The sequence below is a fragment of the Myotis davidii genome, unplaced genomic scaffold, assembly GCF_000327345.1.
Source record: "Myotis davidii unplaced genomic scaffold, ASM32734v1 scaffold2675, whole genome shotgun sequence".
Lineage (NCBI taxonomy): Eukaryota > Metazoa > Chordata > Mammalia > Chiroptera > Vespertilionidae > Myotis > Myotis davidii.
Genome location: NW_006286505.1, coordinates 210,472 through 237,054, shown reverse-complemented (window position 1 = coordinate 237,054; position 26,583 = coordinate 210,472). Strand labels below are relative to the sequence as shown.

The 26,583-nt window shown below is 36.5% G+C and overlaps 1 protein-coding gene across 1 annotated transcript in view; it reads left to right on the top strand.

The window, feature by feature from the left end:
- The first annotated feature begins 285 nt into the window (after window positions 1–285).
- MTHFD2L (methylenetetrahydrofolate dehydrogenase (NADP+ dependent) 2-like) overlaps window positions 286–26,583 on the top strand; it is a 101,205-nt gene continuing 74,907 nt past the window's right edge. The window contains exons 1-4 of the mRNA XM_015560211.1: window positions 286–317; window positions 11,562–11,746; window positions 12,948–13,070; window positions 25,561–25,713. Coding sequence (XP_015415697.1) covers window positions 11,593–11,746; window positions 12,948–13,070; window positions 25,561–25,713 — 430 coding nt within the window. The 5' untranslated portion in view covers window positions 286–317; window positions 11,562–11,592. The remainder of the gene's footprint in view (window positions 318–11,561; window positions 11,747–12,947; window positions 13,071–25,560; window positions 25,714–26,583) is intronic.

Genomic DNA, 26,583 nt, shown 5'->3' with positions numbered 1-26,583 from the left:
GATGAGAACTGTTATTTCAGCCCAGCTGCCTTCAGCCCCATTTGATGCAGACTATAACTGTATAAAAATAAACAATACTTTTGATAGTTTTTATTTTTTTAAGGCAGCGCTAATTAAGTTCAGATAGGGTGGTGTCTTTGATATTCTCCTGTTGGCACTGAATACCACATATAAAGGTGAGGATGGCTGTAAGGTTGAGAAACACCTGTGGACTGTTGGGTCTCTGGTGGGGAGGAATTCGGACAGTGTGTTGATGCTTATTGGTGTCTCTTTTCTCTTCTAGGGCCAGCAGAGAGAAGAGATTCCATCTTCCAGAGGTCGCCACTGTCTGCCTCCCCACTTGTCCCCATCCTCAGTCATCATTGTTTAAATGTATAGTGACACATTAGTTGTCTAGTTCTTCATAGTGAATGTGGTCTAAATCTGACACCATTCCCATTGACTTAAAATTTGAACTTTAGTGTTATTCTTATTGAAAATTGCCTTTGAGTGTGATAAACTCTCAACTGAAAGATATTGACTGTTTGAAATGAACAGATTTTAGTATCAATTTCTGAGTTATATAGAGCCTTAAATGAAGGATGAAAATGTATTTTTTATTATTTTTTATATTTTTGAATAATTAGATACCTGCAATAATGGATATGTAAATACGGTTTTGTTTTTTTGACAAGTGAAATTTCAAGTGATATGTTTGACAGAATTTGAAAGTTACAAAATCTTGAAGTATTATTTAACATTTTTCTCTCAATGGTTTTTCCTTTAAGATTTTCAGGGTCCCCCCCCCACCCCATTTATTTGTAAGAAATTACATCTTATTAATTGGAAGAAAATATATTTAATGTCAAAGAAATAAATTAACTCTTCTATTTGTTGCAGCTTATTGTTTCTAAAATGAATTCCCTAAACAGCCCAAAAGTTAAAAAAAAAATTGTTGGTGATTAGAGTTTTCCTACTTTGTCTTGCTGTATGAGGAGTTTACAAGTTAAAAATGTCTTTGGGTTGTGAACATCACATAAGTCTGTCTCAGTACTTTTCAGTGTATGGAGCCGGGCAGGAACCGATCCCATTTGAGTGGGAGGTCACACACAGACCTTTCAAATTAAAGTCTTGCTTAAAGCAGATTTGCAGGTATCCTGCAACAGGGACTCCCACAGCCCTGCTGTAGATAATCCTACGTGAACTAAGTTCAGTAACTAAATGGATATCCCAAGTTTTTGTTTCGTGTTTATCCTGTTGTTCTGTTATTCCTAAAATCATTAATTTGGCAGATTTTTTTTCTTCCCCCTGCTATGATTCCTTTTAGCATTTAAAAAATGTGTGTATTGGCCTATAGCTCTTTATAGAAGCCTCACCTTTCTTTATGTCTCATTGCCAATGGCTTTATAATTTTTGCAGCTAGGCTAACATTAAAAAAAATTCCAAAAACCCTACTTTTTGGACTTAGAAAAAGATACTGGTTTATGTTATTTAAATATTAATGTCTTATAAAGTGGGTAGTTGAATTTAATAATTAAAAATCAAGTTTTATCATGAAGGCTGTTCATTTTTCTTCAGATTCTCCCCTCTGGACTTATTCAATATTTATATCTTTATAGAAGAATTACTTAATTAAAGATCTTTTCATCCTCATGTGAGGCTGAAAGGACCCAGACTTTAAGACCATTATATAAGTTGATTTTCCACAGACTGACTTCAGCCAAGATAGAGTTAGTTCCAATGACTAGCAAAGACAGTTTCTCAAAATCATATTTTGTTTTGTTGGCAAATATGATAGTGTGGTTTTCCCATCTGAATGCTTTACCTAGTCTAATCAAAGTGAGATATGATAGCTATATGGCTACAGTTTCGATTTCTCAGCAGTTCTTATACCATTTTCAATTTAGAACTTAAATATTTCACCATTTAACATCTTATATCTTAGTTTTATGTCTGTCCCAGTTGTTTGGAGATAATATGTTATAATGTAATGAGTCCAAAATTAAGTTTTCTGATTAAAATGAATTAAATGCAAAACATAGACTAATATTAATCTCAGAATTTGTTACTCATGGGTTTAATTGCTATTATATTGTAAGTTCTAATTTAAAATCTCCAAATTGTGCCCTACAATACAAAGCAATTAAACTACCTTAGGACCTGAAGAGAAATTTGAACTGTTAATGATTATATTAGGCTTTTTCATAAAACAGTTCTCATAAAACAATTCCTGCTTCAAAAGCTGGTTTAAAGTGAAATTGAAACCTATCTGCTGAAGCAAGATGCTCAGTATTCAAACTGAAGACACTGTTAATCCTGGGTAGAGTTTGGCATGGTGAAGAAATTTTTTATATACAAGAAAAGTCATGATTTTTTCTGTTTTCTATTTTGCTCTAGTTAATTGACACTTCATTTAGTTCTAATAACCAGAGATTAGAATAGTTACAGTTTATTTTCTGGGAAGTATCTACACTAATAAAAAAGAAAGATGCAAATTGACCATACCTTTGTGGTGCCCACCAGACAATTAAAAGTATTATGCAAATTAACCCAACAAAGATGGCAGGTTAATTTGCATATGCAGGCACTGAGCGGCCAGGGGTGGGGCAGGAAGCTTGCTTTGTTGTCATGGCGAAGAAGCAGGCTGCCGCACTGCCCCAGCTGCTCTAGGCCTCTGGGCAGAATGGGAAGGCGGTGCTGGCAGCCAGGGGAAGGAAGGCCCATTCTTGCACAAATCTTCGAGCATTGGGCCTCTAGTAGGTCAATAAACAAGCTCATAGAAACAATACTAAATGCTTATGGCTTTCTGGTCCCATATTATATTGTTCCTGATTATCTGAATATGTCTCCATCTGTTACTTAACAAAGACTAGGAGAGAGAGAGCCATTTTTGCAAATCAGCCAATCATCTCTTAGCCAAATCTCTTTATGTAAGGTCAACAGAGAACATTCCCATTATACAGTTGAGGAAATTGTGTGCCTTTGAGTGCAGTTAAGTCACTTGTTCAAGCTCGTAACTGCTCATTAGAGCTGACACACAGGACTTCTGGCTTAGGGTGAGTAATTAGTACTGCACTGGGCTGTCCTATGCTCCTCTCCCCCATCCCCATGATTTATTGCTTCCTAAGGAATCCACATTTAGTGCTAGCCCAGCAATGTGGGGAGAAAAAGAATTGAGAGAGCCCTTGTTCTGCTTTCTTTGTGGGTAACTTCCAATATTTCTGCCTTTTCAGGAAATGTCGCCTGAGCAAGTAATGATAGGGCAGTGATGGCGAACCTATGACACGTGTGTCAGAGGTGACACACGAACTCATTTTTTGGTTGATTTTTCTTTGTTAAATGGCATTTAAATATATAAAATAAATATCAAAAATATAAGTGTTTTTTTTACTATGGTTGCAAATATCAAAAAATTTCTATATGTGACACGGCACCAGAGTTAAGTTAGGGTTTTTCAAAATGTTGACATGCCAAGCTCAAAAGGCGCTTGATGTCTATTTAATGGCAATGTGACTATGAATTTCTGACCAAACCAGCTCATTTTTTTTTAATACTAAAAAGAGATATCCAAGTAATGAAAATGACGTTATTTAGAACTAGAGGCCCGGTGCATGGATTTGTGCACCGGGGGGTCCCCTGGCCTGGCCTGTGGGGATTGGGCAAAACCGGCTCTCCGCCATCACTGTGATAGGGTAAAATGTGTGAAAGATACCTCAAACGTCAACTTAACTTGATGTCTATTTAATGGCAATATATCTCAAAGGTCAACTTCACTTTTGATGTCTATTTAATGGCAATGTGACTATGAATTTCTGACCAAACCAGCTCATTTTTTTTTAATACTAAAAAGAGATATCCAAGTAATGAAAATGACCTTATTTAGAACTAGAGGCCCGGTGCATGGATTTGTGCACCGGGGGGTCCCCTGGCCTGGCCTGTGGGGATTGGGCAAAACCGGCTCTCCAAAATCCCCTAAGGGGTCCTGGATTACAAGAAGGCACAGGCCAAGCTAAGAGACCCCACCAGTGCACAAATTTGTGTACTGGGCCTCTACTATGCATATAACATCATATGCATAGTATGCATATGCATAGTATGGTTAATCTCTTCCCACCCCTCCTTCTCCCTCCTTCCCTCTGAGTTTCACCAGTCTCTTCCATGTTTCCATGCCTGTGTATTGAGCATCTGCCCCCTGGTCGTCAGTGCACATCATAGCTACCAGTCGAACAGTTGAACAGTTGAATGGTTGCTTAGGCTTTTATCTATATAGATATTTATTTGACTAACAAATATATTAGTGGACCTATAAAAAAGTTCTATTCAAAACTATTTTCTAAATTAACATTTTAAAAGTAATTAATTTATATTCCTATACATTAAAACAATTTAAAATTTTAATCTTAATTTTATATTCATATTAATTTTTTGTTAAGAACTTTTCATTAAAAGTAACCATAAAATAAATCCAAAGGAAGCTACATACTGGTCATATTTGATACACTGATACAAGATTGGTGTTCATAATCTATAAATAATGACTACAAATTAGAATAAAAATCTATTAGAAAAATGGTCAAAAGAGATGAAAAGTCACTCCATAGAAGAGGAGCTCTGCATGGCCAATAAGCCTTTAAATTGTCCAATCACTAGTAATTAAGGAAATGCATGTTAAAACCACAATAAAATGGCATTTAATTAATTGGTTAAGGTAAAAACTTTGACAATATCAAGGAAGTAGAGCAATAAAAACATTATACACCACTGATGGACTTGTGAACTACTTTGGAAAACCACTTTGGAAAACAGGTTAGCATACATTGAACACACATATGTATCCTATAATCCAGCAATTCCATTCCTGGGTATATGCCTTAAAGAAATATTATTATATATGTAGTATATAATGTATGCTACATCTTTAACGTTTAAAATACAAACAGTAGGTTGAGGAATATATGTGGAGGCGAAGGAGGAACATATATGGTAGGGAGGTTAGAAAAGTAAGGAAGAAAAGGAAAAGTGTTTCAGGTCAAGGGAACAGGGTATGTGAAGATCCAGAAATAAGAACCTGGCGCAGCAGATACATTGAAATACAGCTGTGAGTAGTGTGAGACTTGGTGAGCTCTGTGTTCTTTAGCAGTGATGCTAAAGAAAGCTCATGCATGGGCTTGAAGGTACAGGAAATTTAGATTTTAGTTAAAACTCCCTTTTCTCAGTTTTTCAGGTTAAGAATTTTCGCGTGTAATCTGATTTTTTTTCTCACACGTAACACCCAATCTCAGTAAATCTCAGTGGCTCTATCCTCAAATTCAGAATCATGCTGCTTAGCACCCCCGTTGCCACCACCCTTGCCCAAGCCACCGTCATCTTTTGCCTGAGATGCCACCCTAGTGCCCCCACTTCCCTTGCTCCCAGAGACTGTCCTCCACCTTTTAACCAGTTATGATTGAATAATAAAAATTGGGTCATGGCACTCCTCGGAATCTCCAAATGGCTTCCTACCTCACTCACAGTGAAAACCAACATCCTTTCAAAGGCCTGAATGGTCTTACGTAATCAGACATCCCTCCTTCTTGACTTCATGCTCTGTCGTGGTCCACGTATTCTTTCCATGGCAGCCACTGACCTTATTATTCATTGAACATGCCAGGCATGCTCTTGCCTAAAGTTCTTTGTACTTGCTGTACAGTTTCCTTGGCTTGGAATTCTCTTCTCCACACAACATTCCCTCATTTCCTTCATTTATGCTCAAATGTCACCTGGATAATCAGAGAAGTGACACTATCTCACCTATATAAAATGATAAGCCTGTTCTCTCGATAGGTCCTTTCCCTCCATTTTTCACACATGATATATTCAATATTTGCTTTTTTCTTTTTTTAAATTGCTGTTCTTTTTCAACTACAATATGGTTTCCATGAAATCGGAAAATTTATTTTGTCCACTATTACTTATGTTCCTGGTGCATAGAATAGTGCCTTTTATATAAAAGGTCCTTAATACATGTTTGTTAATTTAATAAACAGTGGGCATGTAGTGAAGAGTTTTACCAGGAAATTGACATGATTACATTTGGAAAATCACTGGCTGCAGTATAGAAAATGGATTGGCAGAGATCATTACTTTAACCAGGGAGTTAAATTCTTGCTGATAGCAACAATGTGCATGTTGAAAAATTTATTTGTTTATGCACTAAGGATTATGTGAGTTAGATAATGTGTGTGTTTACCAGTTCTTTCAGTACATGGACTGATACAGGCATCCTCCCATTGGGTCTTTACTAATTCCAGGTTACTTGATATGTTCTTACTAGGGCCCTGTGCATGAAATTCATGCATGGGTAGGGTCCCTAGACCTGGCAACGATCAGGGCTGATCTGTGGGGCGACTGGTGGGGCAATTGGGGGGCCCCCGCTGGCAGCTGCCTTGGCTGGCCTGGGGCCTGCTGGCTGGGTTAGCTCCTGCATTGAACATCTGCCCCCCAGTGGTCAGTGCGTGTCATGGTGACTGGTCGTTCCACCAGTTGTTCTGCCATTTGGTCAATTTGCATATTAGGCTTTTATTATATAGGATAGTGTGTCTCCCACAAAGCCAGACTTATTGAGGCTCTTCAGTGACTGAGGAAATCAAGAGGATGGGTCAGCTGCTACTGAAAATGCTCAAAGTTTGTACTTATAATTGGGTGGCAGTCTTGTGGATATTTACCCATAAACACAAGCTAATTCAGGCTGTATCATCATATATATAAAAGCCTAAGTGACCGTTAGGACCAGTCAACCAACCGGTCTCTTCCCGGGGCAGTGGCCCCGATTGGCCCCAGTCGGGACTAGGCAAGATGACCCCAATTGGCACTGATCGTGGGCCAGGCCAAGGGACCCCACCCTTGCACATATTCATGCACCGGGCCTCTAATGTTAGCTATAATTAGCGAACTAACTTAGCATCTCAGTACAATAAAGTAAAGTAGGCACTGTCACTCTCTCAGACCCCAACATACAGACTGCAGTGAAGTTTGATCCGTATATTGTCTCTTCAGAAGCCAGGAATCAATTTATTCCAATGTTGACTCTGACATTCTCTTTGTAGTTTCTTGACTGTAATTATCCTGAATTATTTTCAGTGATTGCCTGTTTCACAGTAGCCTATGAACAAATTATTCTGTTGAACAGAGAATCAACTATAAGACATATCAGCAGCAGCACTGTTATTCATATGCTATAAAATGCAACATGGAGTTTAGGTGGTTTTGTGTTTTAAAATATAAATGTATGCTCTTTACTATAAGAGTGAATTAAAATTTATTAGCATATAAAACTGCTTCTGCAATCCAGTAGTTTACCCTAACTGAATATTGCTGACACAATTTAATTTATGGAAAGTGTTTATTGTTTAACTATCTTTTATAAATGAGCCATGCTGGAATTAGTTGCTGTATCTGCAACCTTAGTATTATTTACTAATATAGAGGTCCTTGTTCTCTTAGTATTAAAAGGCCACTAAATTAATTAATAAACAATGAGCTCTAGAAATTCATAGTAAATAGTGAAAAATAAAATTTAAACTCAAAAGTAAGTGTATTTTATCTTAACTTGATTTAGTCTATCATAATAATTATGCACTAATTATTAGGATGTACAAAGACACAAACTATAAAAACTCAAGAAAAAATGAATACCCTGAATAGCACTGTATATTAAAAAGTTAAACTTATAGTTTTAAACCGCCCCATAAAGAAAGCTCAAAGATCAGATATTTTCACAGGTGAATTCTACCAAATATTTAAGGAATAAATAATACCAATTTTGCAGAAATTCTTAAAGAGGATGGAGTACATCCTAACTCATTCTATGAGGGCATCATCACCCTAGTACAAAAACCATATAAAAACATTACAAGAAATGAAAACTACTGACAAATACCTCTCATGCACATGGATGCAAAACAAGTAACAAAATTTTAGATGAGATCCACAATATCTGGAAAGGATAGTTGCATTATGACCAAGTGAGGCTTATCCCAGGAATGCAATGTTGGTTTGACATTTAAAAATCAGTCAATGTAATTCACCATATTAACACACTAAAACCAAAAGTCCATGGTATTATATATGATAATCTCAATAAATTCAGAAAAAAAATAGATAATATTCTGATATAAGCTCTCATCTAACTATGAATAGAGCTAAATCATAGAACTAAATCTTTAACCTGAACCCATAAAACTTATAGAAAGGAACACTGGAGAAAACCTTTGTGACCCTGAGTGCGGCAAAGATTCATTATACCAATAACAAAGGCATGATCCATAAAAATAAAATTGATTGAAATACATAAAAATTTAGAACTGATATTCCAAAGACACAGTTAAGAGAATGAAAAGGTAAAGCACAGACTAGGAGAGGATATTTTAAATCACAAATCTGATATAGGACTTGAATCTAGGATATTATGAATAACCCTCACAACTTCAATAATAAGGAAATAATCTATTAAACAATGGGCAAAACATTAAATTACACCGTTCAACAAAGAGGATAGGCAGATGGTAAATAAGCACATGAAAAGATGCTTAACATCATTATTCACTATAGGGATGCAAATTAAAAGCACAAGGAGATACCAACATACAATATAGGCACTAGTATGTCTACAATCTAAGAGACTGGCAATACCAAGTGATGGCCATTATGTTGAGCAACTGGAACTCTCATATACTGCTTGTGGAAATGTAAAATGCTACAATCACTTTGGAAAGCAGTTGACAGTTTCTTAAAAATTTAAACATATACTTACCATATGTTCCAGCCATTCTGCTCAAATTTTGTGCAAGAGAAATGAAAGCATATGTGTATACAATGACTTAAATATGAATGTTCCAGACAGCTTTATTTGTCATGACCACAAACTGGAAACAACCCAAATACCCATCAACAATTGAATGGATAAACAATTTTCTGTATATCCATACAATGGAAAACTACTCTTCAATAAAAAGAAATGAACTATCGATACATGCAACAACATTAATGAATCTTAATTATGGTGAGGGAAAGTAGATAAAAAGGAGAGTGTAGTGCATAATTTCATTTTTATAAAATTCATGATGATACAAACTAATATGGAGTGACAGAAAGCAAATTAGTGGTTGCCTGGTGATGGAGGGGCAGGGGGTGCAGGTGGTGGAGGTACATGGCAGGGACATGTAGAATGGTGAGATTACAAATGGAGTACCAGGAAATTTTGGGGGGTGATGGCTATGTTCATTTTCTTAATTGTGGTAATTGTTTCCCAGGTACATACATATATTAAAACATCAAGTTGTATACTTTAAAAGTGTGCAGTTTATTGTATGTCAATTACCCTATATAATCAAAGGCTAATATGCAAATTTTCCCTTCAACCGGGAATTCAACCAGGGGACAGGGCCGGCCAGCCAACTGACCGTGGCCCCACTTCCTGGCTGGCCTAGCCCTATTGGCCCCAATGGGGCAGGCCGGCCAGACCCCACCCATGCAAGAATTTGTGCACCAGGCCTCTAGTACTTCAATAAAACTGTTATAAATTTAGGACAGCGGAGCAAATGTGTCACGCTGAATTTTCCATGAACTTCCATGTCTTGAAAGCTATTAAATTTTTAGTGAGCCGAAACCGGTTTGGCTCAGTGGATGGAGCGTCAGCCTGCGGACTGAAGGGTCCCAGGTTCGATTCCGGTCAAGGGCATGTACCTGGGTTGCGGGCACATCCCCAGTGGGGGATGTGCAGGAGGCAGCTGATCGATGTTTCTCTCTCATTGATGTTTCTAACTCTCTATCTCTATCTCTCTCCTTTCCTCTCTGTAAAAAATCAATAAAATATAAAAAAAAAAATTTTAGTGAAAAGTCAACAAAGTTAGAATCAAAGTAGTTTACTTATAATTATAAGGTCTAGTGTTAATTGTATTGTTTAACCAGTTTATTCTCAGTCAGTTATTTACCCAGGGTTATGATTATTATTAAAATGTACTTTTGTGTTGAACTGCAGAAGTGGCTTTCAAACACTGTCATGCACAAGAACACTTGTAGGAACTTGTTAGACATGTGGATTCCTAGGCTTTACCCTCTAAGGACTGAATTGTGGATGTGGTCTTGGAGTCTGGGCATCTGCAAGTTTAGCAGGCTTCCCAGGCAATTTTAATGTGTCCATCCATAGGCCACATTTTGGATTCACTTCTTCCCAGAACAATGTTTACATCAAAATTGCATGAACTTGGATGAGCACCATGGACCACTGGGGCCAGACTGAAATGGAGTATTCTTGATCTGGTTCTACCTGTATTTACACCACCTATTAGAGAAGGCAGCTGACTTATTTGGAAGAGGCAGCAAGTTTGCACTTGTGTGTTGGCTGATATTCATTGTGCCCACATTTGTTAGAAAATAAAAAGTGTACAGATATTAGAAAGAATCAAGGTGCTATAAGATTTTTCTTTCCTCCTTTTCTTCTTCTGCTTCCTCCTCTTCCTCTTCTTCACAATATTCATTGGCTTGCATTTGGCATTTTGTGTAATAATCATGGCAGCATGAAGAAGGAACTATCTTATATTTTACTAGAGGCCTGATGCATGAAATTCATGCAAGAGTAGGCCGGCTGCTGGCACCGGCTTCCCTCGTAGCTCCGGCTTCATCAGGAAGGTTGTCCGGAAGGACGTCCGGTCTAATTAGCATATTATGCTTTTATTATTATAGATCAGGTACCTTTAAGAAATAAACACACAGTAAAAGTAACACGATTTATCACTCTTAAGTTTGGCATCATAGTGAGCTGGCAAGCCTTCCCATTATGCATTTCTTTGTGCCGTTCCAGAGATAGATTTATGTTACCTACCAAAGCATAGCATTTCTTACCTTTTTAAGTACTTATATAAACTGGCAGGAAGTAATGTTCTGTGCAATTTTTTTTTCCATTAGAAACGATGCCATGGTATGGGGAACAATTGGCCATGGTTACTGACCTGGTCCCCACAGTAATCACTGACAAGCATGACAAGACTGGCAGCTGTTGTCATGGAGCTGCGCTAAGGCTGTGGAATAAAGTTAAAAGAGTTGTGCAGTACAGAGCTCATGACTTCAGGTCCTGTATAGGGTACAGTAACTAGCAGTGAACACACTAGCCTTAGGGTCGCAATACTGTGGGGTCACATACTACATGGCACAAAGCTTTGAAGATGGGTGTCAGTTTTTAACTAGATTGTGCTGATCTGCTGCTTCTAAAAAATAGCAGAGCTTTCAACAGAGCCAGTATTATAGTCCAGATCTGGAGTATGTGGTTTGATAATTTAAAAAGTCCACATGATAGTTATAAAGAAATGTATACTATAGATATAATGCAGATGTAAAACTAAAAAGCAGAGCTAGAATATTTCACAAAATTATAAATATATTTATGAACCTGAAGAATGGGTGTCATATATACTTGGAAAGTCAAATTTTGGATGCTCACTTGGAGAACCACGAATGTTTTAGTCGTTCTTGTATCTTAAACGTATGATGTTGAATACGCCTTATTGTCGTCTTCAGTACTACATTTAATCTTTTATTCCCCATAGACATGATGCCATTATTATCTCAGGAACTGAAATGGCCAAACAAATCCAGAAAGAAATACAAGAGGGTGTGGAGTCCTGGATTTCCCTTGGGAATAGAAGACCTCATCTCAGTATCATTTTAGTGGGAGATAACCCAGCAAGCCACACCTACGTCAGGAAGAAGATCCAAGCCGCCTCTGCTGTAGGTAGGGATGCTTTAGTTGTGCTTGTTACTAAAGAATGTTTCTGATTTTACTTCAAAGTGTAGTAATGAATGATCATTGTCAAATAAATGTTATTTGAATAAGATTTATTATTATGATAGATATTTTTAGTTACCAATGTTTATGTTCATTTCTTACCCCTTGTCTTTAAATTTCTTATTGAATTAATTCAGTGTGATTTTAGATGCTATGGTGAGATGTGAGAGGAAGACTTTACACTTAAAAGGACCATTTTTAATACATTTGCTTTAATGAGATAATAAATCTGGCCAGTTCACTCTGTCAAGCTTGACCTGTCAGTGGTGGTGGTGCTATTGATATTTTTACTGTATTCAAATTCACTAATAGTAGCTTATCACAAATAAGGGCAATTTGCCACATAGGATCCTGGGCCAAAGAATGCATGTGAATCCTGTTTGAGAAATCTCTTCTGATGATGCTTAGAACACCATTTTTGTAGAAGGGCCTTTCCTTCCTGTGGGACAGGAGCAGAGAAAACCAGTTACACAAAGCATGTCAAACTCGCGGACTGCATGTGGCCCAGCCAATATAATGGTATCTAAGAAAAATTTTAATAAAAATTTCATAACTTAACTTTTACAATATCCTGTTATACATAATTATTAATAATGAACTGCAACGTTTGCTAATGACTGATTACTATAATCATGTTGCATTCATTTCCCTTACGTGCCTTACGTGCAGGTGCACCATTTCTCTCCACTAACACTAGCAGCGAATATTTTAGCAGCCCATTGCCACTCATTAGCCTTGGACTGACTTGTTTGGTGTACGCAACAGGAAATATTTCACTTTCGGAGAACAAGAGAAATAGGTTTATTTGCATTACGCTTATTAATTTGTGCAGTTATTCAGTGTCTGGTAAGTTAATGTTCAAGAAAAAATATTAATTTTGATTAAAATGTTCTATTATTTTATATTAATGATTACTCGTTTATTTCAATCCTTTGTATTCAGCATTTCTCTATCAAAATAAACCTAAGTTTCAATGAAAATTGAAGCTTTTGTTTCTTTGTGGCCCACATAAACTTAAACCTTGTTTATTTGGTCCATGTTAGCCTTTGAGTTTGACATGCTTGAGTTACACACTGTGTAAGACACCACTAATGAAAAGCACACACCCTTGTTAGCCAGGTGACTGTCTGTGCTTGTTTTCTTCTAGGTATCTATAGTGAGGTCATTCTAAAGCCTAAGGATGTTTCTCAAGAGGAGCTTTTGGATATAACTGATCAACTGAACATGGACCCGAGAGTCAGTGGCATATTAGTTCAGTTGCCACTGCCAGGTATGTAATGCTTTTCTGTATGTCTGCTTTGGTTAGGATAAAGGGCACCTTTCAGCATTATGTCATGATACTGCAAGTAATTTATATAATTTGTTCAGAAGGGATCAAGCTATTATACTATCATGTAATAGTAACAATTTCTGAATGACTTATGCTTACAGTGACTGAAAATTGTGAAAGAACAACTTAGACATTGACAATACACGCAGTCCTTGCTTTGCAAGGTATAACAAGACCGTAAAATGACTGTGTAAGCTGAAATCAGGCAAAGTGATCTTAATAATCAAGGGCAAAAATGACAATTGTTCCATGACTCTAAAATGTTTTCTCAAACCATTATAAATTTACTTACTGTGGTTTATAAATGTATAGGGAAATGAAAAATAGTAAAACTAATGTTTATTTAGTACACTGTAGTTTAAAACATTAAAACATTGAGAATGAAAGTATTTCATTTCTTTACAAAAAACTTGTCAAGAGTTTGAACAGAACTTACCGTCTTCTCATTGTATGACTTAAAATATTGAGCAAGCATCTTTTCTAAGTCTTGGTGACTTGAACTTTCATATTTCTTTTTAAGTTTGGATCAGCTTTCATTTTTTTCTTTGTACTTTTAAAGTTGTAAATATTTCTGAGTTTCTTCAAAGTGAGGTTTTATGCCAGTGTCACTTCCTCTGGGACATTGTCATTCTTTTTGTCATAACTTTCCTCATTGATGTTGGTAAGTTCACCTTCTCTGAATTCCTGTCACTGCCTGGCTAAGTTGCTCCAAAGGGCGCAGTGTCAACATTCCAGTCACCTATTTCTTGTACAGTTATTTATATTCAATTAGCACCCTGTTGAAGCAACCTGAGCTTGTTTTTTAGGTTATAGGTCTTACGTTCACTTCATGAGGGCCTAGATTTTTCATGTCTTTGCTTGGCTGTCACCATTTTCAGATCTATTCAATCCACTTTCAGTTCTAGCAACATCACATTTTGACTCTGCTGTGCTTTTCCTCTTCATAGGCTAATTCCCTGTGTTGATTACTCACTTTGGGGAAATGTCATGTGAATTGTGACATTACACTTGGAGTCAAGGAGGCAACATGCTTTGCTGTCTATGTTTGAACTGAATACAGATGTGCAGTGGGCAATCATTGATGGACTTTGAAAGAAGTGATATGTTGGTCACTGCTCCTGATGCTACATCTATTATTTAAATAGGGATTTACAGACCAAAGAGCCAGCAACTCTGACATAATATAGTTAATTACCATGGTCACTGACATGTGAATTGTGTTATTGGAGGGCTGGTGTTATTTAATTCGTTGTGGCTCTAAAATTTGTGCATTTTCAACGAGCAAAGCAAGGACTGCTGATATAGTATAGGTTACATTAGTTTTGTGCAGTTTCGCACCTTCTGTAAGTTTGGACTTGCAGAAAATAAAGATGCATGATGCTTTGCTTCACATCTTTATATGGTATTAATATTTTAATTTCTCCAACAATATAACCTAACATCTTAGTATGTTATAACTTATGTGCTGCTCAAATTATACCAAAACTTTATATGTCTAATTCCAACATGGCTGAATTTTAAAAAATAATAAAGTTGGAAAGGATCTTGGAAGTTATCAAGTCATCAAGGTTTTCCTCTGAGAAAGTGCTTCTGATAGGTAATACTATCAGGATTCATCCTGTTAAAATCAGTATATTAATCCATCACTTACTTTTAGAACTGGAAAGAAATTCAACATGCACAACACCTTCATTTCATATTATAAGAAACTGAGGTCTAGATATTATCAGGGATTTGTAAGCATCATAAATGTGTCCAAAAATATTGGCAATGGGTTTAAACCCAATTGTTTGGCTCATGCAAAAAAAAACCCCAAACTTTTTTGTACTGTATTTGCCATGCAATCTATTTATAATTTGCAGTTTATGAAATTTCTCTCATTTGCATGTGTACTTCATCCAAATCCTACATAATAAAACCCTACTATGCAAATTGACCAAATGGCGGAATGACTGTTGCTGGTCAGTGTGCTCCCACAGGGGTGTGCTGCTCAGCCAGAAGCTGGGCTCATGGCTGGCGAGCAAAGCAGTGGCAGGTGGATGGACTGAGAGAGGATGTCTGCCTGCAGGCTTAGGCCCAATTCCCAGGGGGATCGGGCCTAAGCCAGCAGGAAGACATGGGGATTGGGCCTAAGCTGGCAGGCAGACATCCCCCCAGGTGTCCCAGACTGTGAGAGGGCACAGGCCAGGCTGAGGGCCATCCCCCCACCCTCCAGTGCATGAATCTTGTACACTGGGCCTCTAGTAGTTATATAAAATGTTACAAATTTCCAAATAACAACATTCAATTTAGTCTGTCTTAAAAATTAAATTTATATCTGTAGAAATTTTACCCTTTTTGGGCAATATCACTCATTTGGTGAATTTGTTAGCAATACCACTAGATGGCACTGGTGATCTATCTGTATAGAAATAAATTGAGTCCTGTTTATTTTGGAGGGTGAGAAGCATGGAGTCAAAGGTGGTAACTAACATCTGGATACGTGCAGAAAGAGCAATTTTCAATTAGCTGAAAAGCCAATAATATACAAAATAGTAGTGGCTAACATTTATTAGATTAAGCAGTTAATCTCAGTTACTACATTAATTAATTTATTGAAATCCTCACAATAATCTTGTGGGATTGGAGCTTTTATTATGCACATTTTACTGATGAGGGATTTGAGGCCCAGAGAAATTAAACTTTCCTTAAGGTTACAGAGCTGGTAAGTAATTGCACTGAGATGTGAATCCTCGTAGGCTGGTCACTCATGGCATTACTTCCAGTGGTTCTCAACCTGTGGGTCGTGACCCCTGAAAATACATCCTGCACTTCAGATATTTACATTACGATTCATAACAGTAGCAAAATTACAGTTATGAAGTAACAACCAAAATAATTTTATGGTTGGGGGTCACCACAACATGAGGAACTGTATTAAAGGGTCACGGCATTAGGAAGGTTGAGAACCTTATGTTATCTGGTGAATAATTTGTGCTTACTATGTTGCATGCACTCTTTTATGCAGCTTATTTTATTTAATCTTTAAAACAGGCTTATGCCGAGGAGTTACCGTCTTCATTTCACAGATGAGGAAACAGAGGTTAAATGAATTGTCCAATGTTACTTGATAGTCAAAGGTAGAGCCAGGACCCAAATTCAGGCAGTCTGATTCCAGAGCCTGCTGTTTTCACCTTTATTGACCTACATATGCTGACTCTGAACATTGCAAGCATGTGTTTCAAACATTCACATTCAGGTTCCTAGTGCATGTAACTACGATCTCCTCTAGAATTACCTCAGTGATCTTCCGTCTGTTCTACTTGCTCTCCAGCCCTGTAACCTATATTGTTAATGGCTTTGTCCTGCTCAGTAATGATATTTCTATCATTATACATAATTTGTTTTTGGTAAGGGTAAAAAATGATAATAGCAAGAGTAAAAACTATAAATATAATTATAAAGACTATAAATATTAAATAGACTATTCATCCTGAAGTGGCCTATGTCTTATTTTAGTAATCGTATACTGAGTGGTATGTTGTTGCCAGCAGAAGATACCATTCAGCTTTGGATATTTGCAGTCTGAGTTTATTATCTGACCTTCTGATTGTTATTTAACTGATGACTCACTTTTTTTCTCTTTGTAAAAAGAGGATTGAAACTATATAACTCATTTGGATCATATACTTTGTTGGTTAATACAGAAAGTTGATTAAAAAGGAAAATCATAAAAACAATGCATATTTAGCTTAAACATTGTTTTATAACATAAAACTTTTAAATAACTCATTTACTCATCAATTTTTTGGTGTGGGTCCAAGACTCTTTGGAACCTACTGATTAGAATTTTGTATCATCTTATAGCACTAATAATACCTGTGATTTATTGGCTATAATTTTCAGTTGGAGGTGAAGGTGAGAGAAATTTTGTCTAGATTTAGAAAATATCTCCCTAATTTCATAGTTGTCTTGGTTTTATCTAAATTATTACTAATTCTTTTTACTTCTTGAGTCTTTCCAGAACATTCAGCTTAATTTTCATAAATATAACTGTTTTCACAGTCCATTATTATTTGGTTATATCATTTTAAAATTAAATTACATAATTTACTGCAAAATAATTGGCAAAACCAGATTGAGGTAAATGCACAATTATTTTTGGATTATCATGAAATTCAACTGGTAAGAGCAGGAATAGTTTATTAACTACTCTCTGATATCTTTTTGGCAAGTCCTGGACATCAGCCTGCATGTTTTACAGAAGCAGTGGAATACATTAGTCATTTTGGTAGGGGCTATTTGGAAGTGGGTTGAGATAGCCTCTCCTGTACAAGTCTGATAGGATTGTTATAATGAACCAATGAGTAAATGAACAAATGAAACAATTCTATTCAGTTACACCTCCAATATTCTATCATTTGGTTAATAATCTGAATTCAAATTATTTCATGATTTAGAAATCTGAGATTAATTTTTACAATTGTGGAAATATCTTAAGTAAAAAAAATTTCAAGTTAGGATTATAATTCTGATGTTGGAGGACAAGTTTGCATAAGGATTAAACAATGTACAAGCAGTTTCCATGGACTCATTTGGATGTGATGTTGGAGGACAAGTTTGCATAAGGATTAAAGTACAAGCAGTTTCCATGGACTCATTTGGATAGAAAGCAAAGAAATGAGGTAGATTTATAGCTAATAAGTCAACAAAGGAAATAGAATGGAATTATTAAAGACATTTAATTATTCTAAAGGGGGAAGAAAAAAAGGAAATGACAATAATGAAAGAAAGCATATAACAGTTGATAGATTTGGTTAAATAAAATAAAATGTTGTAAATAACTCAAATATCAGACTTTATCAGATTGAATAAAAAGCAAGACCCAACTATATGCTGCCTATAACACACACACACTTCAAGTATAAAGACACAAAGAGGTTAAAAGCAAAATGATGGAAAATACATATTATGCTAACACTAATCAAAAGAAAGTGAAGTAATTATTTTAATACTGGATAAAGTATATTCCAGAGTGATGAATATTACCAGGGAGCAATAAGGTCACTTCAGAGTAATAACGGAATTGTTTATTAAAAAGAAATGGCAATTTAAATTATTTATATATCCAAGAAGAAAGCTTCAAAGTAAATTCAATAAAAATTAATGGAATTAAAAGGAAGACTAACTAAAAATTATAATAATAGATTTCAGTACTTCTCTCTCAATAATTGAAAGAACAAGTGTACAAAAAATCAGTGAAGATAGAGATCTGAAGTACAGTTTCATCCAATTTGACCTAATTGACATTTATAAAAGTCTTCTAATAAAGAACAAAGAACACACTTTTTCTAAGTTCACATAGAACCTTTATCAAGATATAGCATTTTCTAGGTCATAAAGCTTTATATTGTTTAAAAGGTTCATGGTACCTAAAGTGTGTTTTCTCACCACAATGGAATTAAATAACAATACACTTTAATAAAAATAACAATACACTTTAAATAACCCACATGTTAATATACTATAGTCATGGATTGGAAGACTAAATATTGTTAAGGGGTCAGTTATCCTCAAATTGATTTGTAGATTCAAGAGAGTCCTAATTAAAATTCTAATATACTATTTTTGTAGAAATTGATAAATTATAAAATTTATATGGAAATGTAAAGTACTTAGAATAGTCAAAATAACTTTAAAAATGAGTGACATAGTTGGAATATTAATACTGCCTGATTTTAAGACTGATTATAAAGCTGCATAATCAAGGTCATGTGGTATTCCAACCAAGTTAGAAAAACAGATCAATGGAACATGATTGAAAGCCCAGAAATAGAACCACACTTATATCGACAACTGATTTTTGACAAAAGTAGAAAGATAAATAATATGCTTTCAACTTGTGGTACTGGAACAATTGGATTTTATGTGGATATGAAAGGAGAACTTGATAAATTAGACTTCACTGAAATAGAAAACTATGCTCCTCAAAAGATACTATTAAAAGAATGAAAAGATAAGACACAGACTGGAGGAGTATATTGGCAAAGCATATTTTTTTTAAAAAATATATTTTATTGATTTTTTACAAAGAGGAAGGGAGAGAGATAGAGAGTTAGAAACATCGATAGGAGAGAAACATCAATCAGCTGCCTCCTGCACATCTCCCACTGGGGATGTGCCCGCAACCCAGGTACATGCCCTTGACCGGAATCAAACCTGGGACCCCCGAGTCCGCAGGCCGACGCTCTATCCACTGAGCCAAACATACAGAATATACAAAGAGCTCTCAAAAATCAATAATTTAGTGAAAATAAAAACAACCCAATTAAACAAAGATCACTCCTAGCCAGATTAACATAAATCCTCTTGTCCTAACAACAAAGAAAAGTCGATAAAATTAAGAATTAATTTTTTTTCTTGACCCATGAAAGAACTGAGGTTGCAGGGAAAACCACCACTCAAAAATATGGAGAGAGAGAATCAAATTCAGAGTCACAATCAATATCTACTTAGTTGAAAGAGAAATTATGGGAGCCATAGATAGATAAGAACACTTAAATGGTAAATTTGCTGAATTTCTGGAAAACAAATAAATGCAATAAAACTATATGAAAAGGAAGACATGGGAATGCTACACACAGGATTCAGGATAAACTTTACATCAGGTTGGAGTAAGAAAGGAGATGGGTTAATGGGCGGATTGTATGGTTAGGTATAGATGACTGTTAAAGCCATAACTTTGTTTGGGGTGGTGGATTTGCATATGCCTACCTTATGAAAAATAGCTATTTATATATTTTGTAATTGGATTGTGCTTAGATCAAAATTGAAATTTTGTCTCAAGCCATAAATTATGATTCAACCATTTTATGCATTTGAAGTTTGTTCAAAGGAAAAAGGCCAGATTTTGAAAAGAATATTTTATTCCAAATCTTTTCAGAAAAATTTGAGTATTCACATAGAAACAAAGCCATCCTCACAATACCATTCATCCAGTTAAAAAGAAATTCTTAGGTAACATTTTTATCAAAGAATGTATGAGCAAGGGGACAAAAATGCAAGGTGAATCTCCTGCATGTGGAATAGTTAACCACATGATGGCAATGTTGAGAAAGTAGTGATTTTAAAAAATGTTAATGGTTTATACTAGAAGCTGAGTAAATTACTGAGATATAATTGACATATTAGTGAGATTGGCAGGTCTCTGTACCCACTTATGTCTCTCTCCACTCAGACCCAGGTGAAATCCATCTCAAGAGTTTTTTTAGTCACTCAAATCTATATAATTACATCTTTATGAGTACTTGCTATCACAAACAGGTTATCCTATATAATAAAGGGCTAATATGCAAATTGACCAAATGGCAGAACGACTGGTTGCTATGATGTGCACTGACCACCAGGTGACACTCAACACAGGAGCTGCCCCCTGGTGGTCAGTGTGTTCTCACAGTGGGAGCACTGCTCAGCCAGAAGCCCTGAGCTGGGCACATAGCTGGGGGGCGCAGCAGCGGTGGCGGGAGACTCCTGCAATGGCCGTGGCGGGAGAGCGGGCCTAAGCCATCAGTCGGACATTCGCCGAGGGCTCCCGAACTGCGAGAGGGCACAGGCTAGGCTGAGGGACCCCCTGAGTGCATGAATTTCATGCACCAGGCCTCTAGTATCATAAAACTTGAGATGATATACTTCTCAAAGTATATTTAAAATCTGGAATTCTTGAACTACAGAGGTTACTTCTTTTCTTTTTCACCTTTTTTCTTTTATCATGATATTCTCATATATTTTCTAGTGTATTCATCTTGGGGCAAGAATTTATCAAAATCAAAAGACCTTTTAAACTTCTGGATTTTTTTTTTTGTAGAAAGTCTTTTAAAATATACATTTATATGATTGCTTTGTGACCCTCTTCATTCATTTACCAATTCAACAACTATTTACTTGGAGTTCAATCTATAGACAACTCTGTGTTAAGCACTAGGGGAAAGTGGTAGTTGGAAAAAAATTTGGACTAGCTGTCCTCGAGATGTTTGCAAGCAAGATCCCCCAAACACAGCATCTCTTCTTTTCCCTTGTGTGTAAAAGAAGCTCCTTAGAATAGACATGCTCACCTACCTATGTGTTTTCTTCTATAGAATATGCACTGCTTCGGGTGCTGTACTATATATTTGATAGGAGTCACTTAGTGTAGTGCCTAGGAAACTGAGGACTTAACAAACCAAGGTGTCTTCAATACTCCTTCTGAAGAATAAGGCTATTTTTGGATCCCCGTGTACTTTTCAGGTCACTTAAGAGATACATGCAGGGCAGAGGTAGTAACTTTTGCATGATATGTAGGTTCCCACTCCATTAATCAGTTTTTATAGCCTGTGAAGTAAGCCTGCCTGGGATGTTGTTGCAGTTTCTATGGCCTTATACAAGAAAGAGGGTAAGGAAGGGTGGAGAGCCATACCTCCCACTCTGCCTCCAGGCTCTATTCTATTCTCGAATTTGGGGATGTAGAAGTACAGTGAGATGGCAGTCACTCCACATTCTTTTTTCATCCCCTCACTCCTTGATGATGAAACAACTCTTAAATTATATTGTGCAAGTGGTAAGCACCTGGTAAATATTTCCTGTCTTGAAACCTTGATGTAGAACCTATAGGGTGTAACTTAAATATTATTTATTATTATTATTTTTTAAAATATATTTTATTGATTTTTATAGAGAGGAAGGGAGAGGGATAGAGAGTTAGAAACATCGATGAGAGAGAAACATCGAACAGCTGCCTCCTGCACACCCCGTACTGGGGAGCCAGGCTGCAACCCAGGAATGTGTCCTATCAGAATCGAACCAGTGACCTCTTGGTTCATAGGTCAACACTCAACCGGTGGGCTATCCCAGCCGGGCTAGGTATTATTCTTTGTGGTAGGAATACACAAGTGACAAAAATGTTGAAAATGTCTTCCCTTGTGAAGTAGCAGGAGAGACAGCCAATAGAAAATAAACACAGCAAGTAATTATATTTATTAAAAGTTGATATGCTGTGGGGAAAAAAAGAAATGGAGCATGGTAAAGAAGATCGAGATATTGGGGAACAGGTTGTATTTTTGTTTTCCCCTCAGTATTTTACTATGACAAATTTCAAACATTCAGAAAAGTTAAAAGAATGGTACAGTGAACACCACATGCCCCCAACCTAGATTCTAATTATTAACACATCACATTTATCCATTTATCCATCTATCAGTCCATCTTATTTTTGAAGCATTTAAAGGTAAGAACACTGAATGTACCCCTAAACATAAGTGTGCATATTATTATTTACAGTATTTACATTTTCATGTGAAATTTACATGCACTAAAATGAATAAATCATAAATGTACTTACCTGTAAATTTTGAAAAATATAAACTCTCATGTAACTAGATACTTTCAACTGAGAGACTTTCCTCATTTTTGAGATTGCTTTGGATATTTTTAGTTCTTTGCATAGCCATATAAATTTTAGAATCAGTTTGTCAGCTTCTACCAAAAAACCCTCATAGGATTATGATAGAGATTACATTGAATCTAAAGATCAATTTGGAAGAATTGACATCCTGTGATGTTTTGTAGTTTTCATTATAGAAGTTATCTTCCATACTTTAAAATTTACTTTTACATGTTTTATGATTTGAACACTATTATAAATAAAATTTTTAGAATTTAATTTTCTAGTAGTTGCTGTTTGTATAAAAAATACAATTGATTTATTTGTATGTTGACTTTGTATTCTGTGATCTTGTTAAATTCATTTTATTCTTTTATTTTTTATTTGTAAACTAGAGGCCCAGTGTACAAAATTTGTGCACTTGGGGGATCCCTCAGCCCAGCCTGTGCCCTGTTGCAAACTAGGAGCCCTCAGAGGATATTAAACTGATTGCTTAGGCCTGCTCTTCATGGGGAGAGGGCCTAAGCCGGCAGTCGGACATCCTTAGTGCTACTGCAGAGGCAGGAGAGTCTCCCTCCACTACCACTGTGCTCACCAGCTGTGAGCCTGGCTTCTGGCTGAACGGCACTTCCCCTGTGGGAGCGCACTGACCACCAGGGGGCAGCTCCTGTTTTGAGCATCTGCCCCCTGGTGGTCAGTGTGTGTCATAGCGACCAGTCATTCCACCGTTTGGTCAATTTGCATATTAGCCTTTCATTATATAGGATATTTAGGATATTGTGCATAAACAACCATGCCATCTGTGACTAGGGTTTTACTTCTTCATTTCTGATCTTTAGGCCTTCCCCCGCCTCCTTATCTAATCATCACCTGGGATCTCCAATAAAACATTGAATTGAAATGGTGGGAGTGGGTACCCTTACTTACTTCCAATCTTAGGGAAAAGATTCAGTATTTTATTAAATATAATGTTAGCTGTAAACTTTTTGTAAATGTCTATTATATTGGGGACTTCAAGCTTTTCTTTTCTTTTGGTGGGCCATAACTGCAGTCTGTTTAGTTCTCTTATTCTTAGGTGGGCTTCTTGCAGTTTGCCTCCCAGGCGTGTTGTCCAGGGGTCAGTCAGAGATTCGGGCAGAGTTTGAAGACAATTTGAATCTCCCCTCTGTCACTCTCTTCTTTCCTGGGTGATATCCCTTCAATTTCCAACTGACATAGTAGCCCCAAACTGTGTCCTTGGATTCCTTATGCAAGCAAGACTGCACATTTCTATCCAAATTCCAGCTGATCTGGAAAAGCCTCCAAAATGGAAAACTCTTTCAGTACATTTTTTTTCTTTCAGATGTCCACTCTCTTCCAAATCTGTCTACTTCTACTGACTCTCCAGTGTTTTCAGATAGTTGCTTTTTAATATAATTTTTCTAATGTTTACAATTATTTCTTTGTGAGAAGTTTGGTCCAGTGTAAATGACTTCAACATTATCAAACATGGAACTTATGTTTTTAAATAATGTGGTCAGAATAGCTTTTATAAGGAATGTGGAATTTAAGCGAAGATTTGAAAGAAGTGAGAAATTAACCAAAGTGACAGTTTTTTGTTTTTTTTTAAAGGATTCAGGCAGACAGAGGAGAGCTAATCAAGACGGGAAAAACCTGATATGTTAGATCAGGGGTGGGGAACGTCCAACCTGCGGGCCACATAAGGCCCTCGAAATCATTTGGTCTGACCCTGCCTAGGCATTGAGGACGAGTTAATTAAATGTTTAACCAATTATAACAGGCTAATTTTTAAGATGATAATTTTGTATGGCCTATGAATGATGTTATAAATATTCAAATGGCCCCTGGCAGAAAAAAGGTTTCCCATCCCTGTTAGAAGAACAGTAAAAAGGGCAGGGTTTTGAGGAGAGTGGTGTGAGCTGACATGCCTTTCAAAACTATAACGTCTGCTATTTTGTGAATAGATTGTATGGATGCAAGAATAGAAACAGGGAAATAATTAGGAGGCTGTTACTAGAATTCACAGGAGAGATAATGGCCTCTCAAACCAAAGCAGTATCAATGGACACAGCGAGAGCAGTGACATGCTCGGTATGTTACAAAGGAAGAGCCAACAGATTTTCCAGTTTATTGGATGTTGTATATGAAAGATAGGGAGGTGTTCAGAATGATGCCAGGCAGAATGATGCCAGGTTTTTTCAGCAAGTTGTACAAAAGGTGGGAACTGTCATCAGCTGAGATGGAAAAGGCAATGGGTGGATCAGTTTAATATGACAAGGTTGTGCCCTAAAACGCTCATACTCATGAGTGAGAGATACAAATAGCTAATGTGATCAACGAAATGAACTAATTTACTGAGAACTTTTTATAGCAGTTCTGTGGGAGAGCAGAGGAGAAAAACTATTTCAATTTGTGATGAGCGAATAGGTAGCAATATATCAATGAATCGAAGCATTAACTTGACCTCATACCTCATTTGATGAGTTCATCCATTACCCAAGTTATGTTCTTTTCCTTTCATACAGGAAACCATGATATTTTGGATTTCAGTGTGCTAGTGCTTCAGGGAAATGGCATGTGCATGTGTGTTTAATATTTTCTTTTTTATGTCATTTGGGATGAAGCTTGGCACTAATGACTATTTTTAACACTAATCAAGCCCTTTTAATCTGTAATGTTAGAAATATTTAATGAAAGCCTATTTGTGAAAATATAGTAAAACATAAATTTAAATATGCAAGCTTATTGAGGCAAAGACTTATCATCTGGGTGTCCTCAGATCTCATTGGTATTGTTTTATTTTATAGACTTTTCACATACACCAGGCCAGCCACTCTGGCCCTGTACTTGTCTATTCTCTTACAGCAGTTAAATGCAGCCATTGGTCAAGAGCATTTTGTCTTACTATTTCTGTGTTAAGAAAAAGAAAAGAATAATGATTTATAAGTGATCTGGTTGTAGATCCTCACATTTTATGTTCCATACCTCCAAATAAAAAAAAATTGTAAAATTAGACCAATTTTATTTACTTTTCAGATCATGTGGATGAGCGAACAGTATGCAATGGAATTGCCCCTGAAAAAGATGTAGATGGATTTCATATTATCAATATTGGAAGACTGTGCCTTGATCAGCATTCTCTCATACCTGCCACTGCCAGTGCTGTTTGGGAAATAATCAAAAGAACAGGTTGGTAATTTGTGCTACAGGACGTGGGTGCTAAGAGCCAAACCGAGAACTTGTGCATTTCCTTGATGGAACCCCTTCAATCCCACTGATTCTGTAGAAAGATACAAAGTTCTGTAAGGCAAGGAATAATCCAAAATAAGATATACTGGGTTTACAGGTAACTGCTCTTGCATCTTGTAGGGAATTTTTTACAAGTAGGGCTTGCCTCCCTACTTTTAATCTAAAAACAATGTATTTTGATGTACATTTTCTAAAATGTATTATATTTTTCCCTACCTTTAAAAACAGAATGTGGCCGAAACCGGTTTGGCTCAGTGGGTAGAGCGTCGGCCTGCGGACTGAAAGGTCCCAGGTTCGATTCCGGTCAGGGGCATGTACCTCGGTTGCGGGCACATCCCCAGTGGGGAGTGTGCAGGAGGCAGCTGGTCGATGTTTCTCTCTCATCGATGTTTCTAACTCTCTATCTCTCTCATTTCCTCTCTGTAAAAACTCAATAAAATATGTTAAAAAAAATAAATAAAAACAGAATGTGCTGAATATATTTGAATCATCTGTAATGACCTAGGTTTTTATTACAAACATTTACCCTTGAATTGTGCTCTAAATGCCATTTGTAAATTGACCCCTACATCAGTGGTTCTCAACCTTCCTAATGCCACGACCCTTTAATACAGTTCTTCATGTTGCGGTGACCCCCAACCATAAAATTATTTTCGTTTCTACTTCTTTTTTTTTTTTAAGACTGGAGACTTTCTTTTTTTTTTAAAATATATTTTATTGATTTTTCACAGAGAGGAAGGAGAGAGATAGCGAGTTAGAAACATCGATGAGAGAGAAACATCGATCAGCTGCCTCCTGCACATCTCCCAG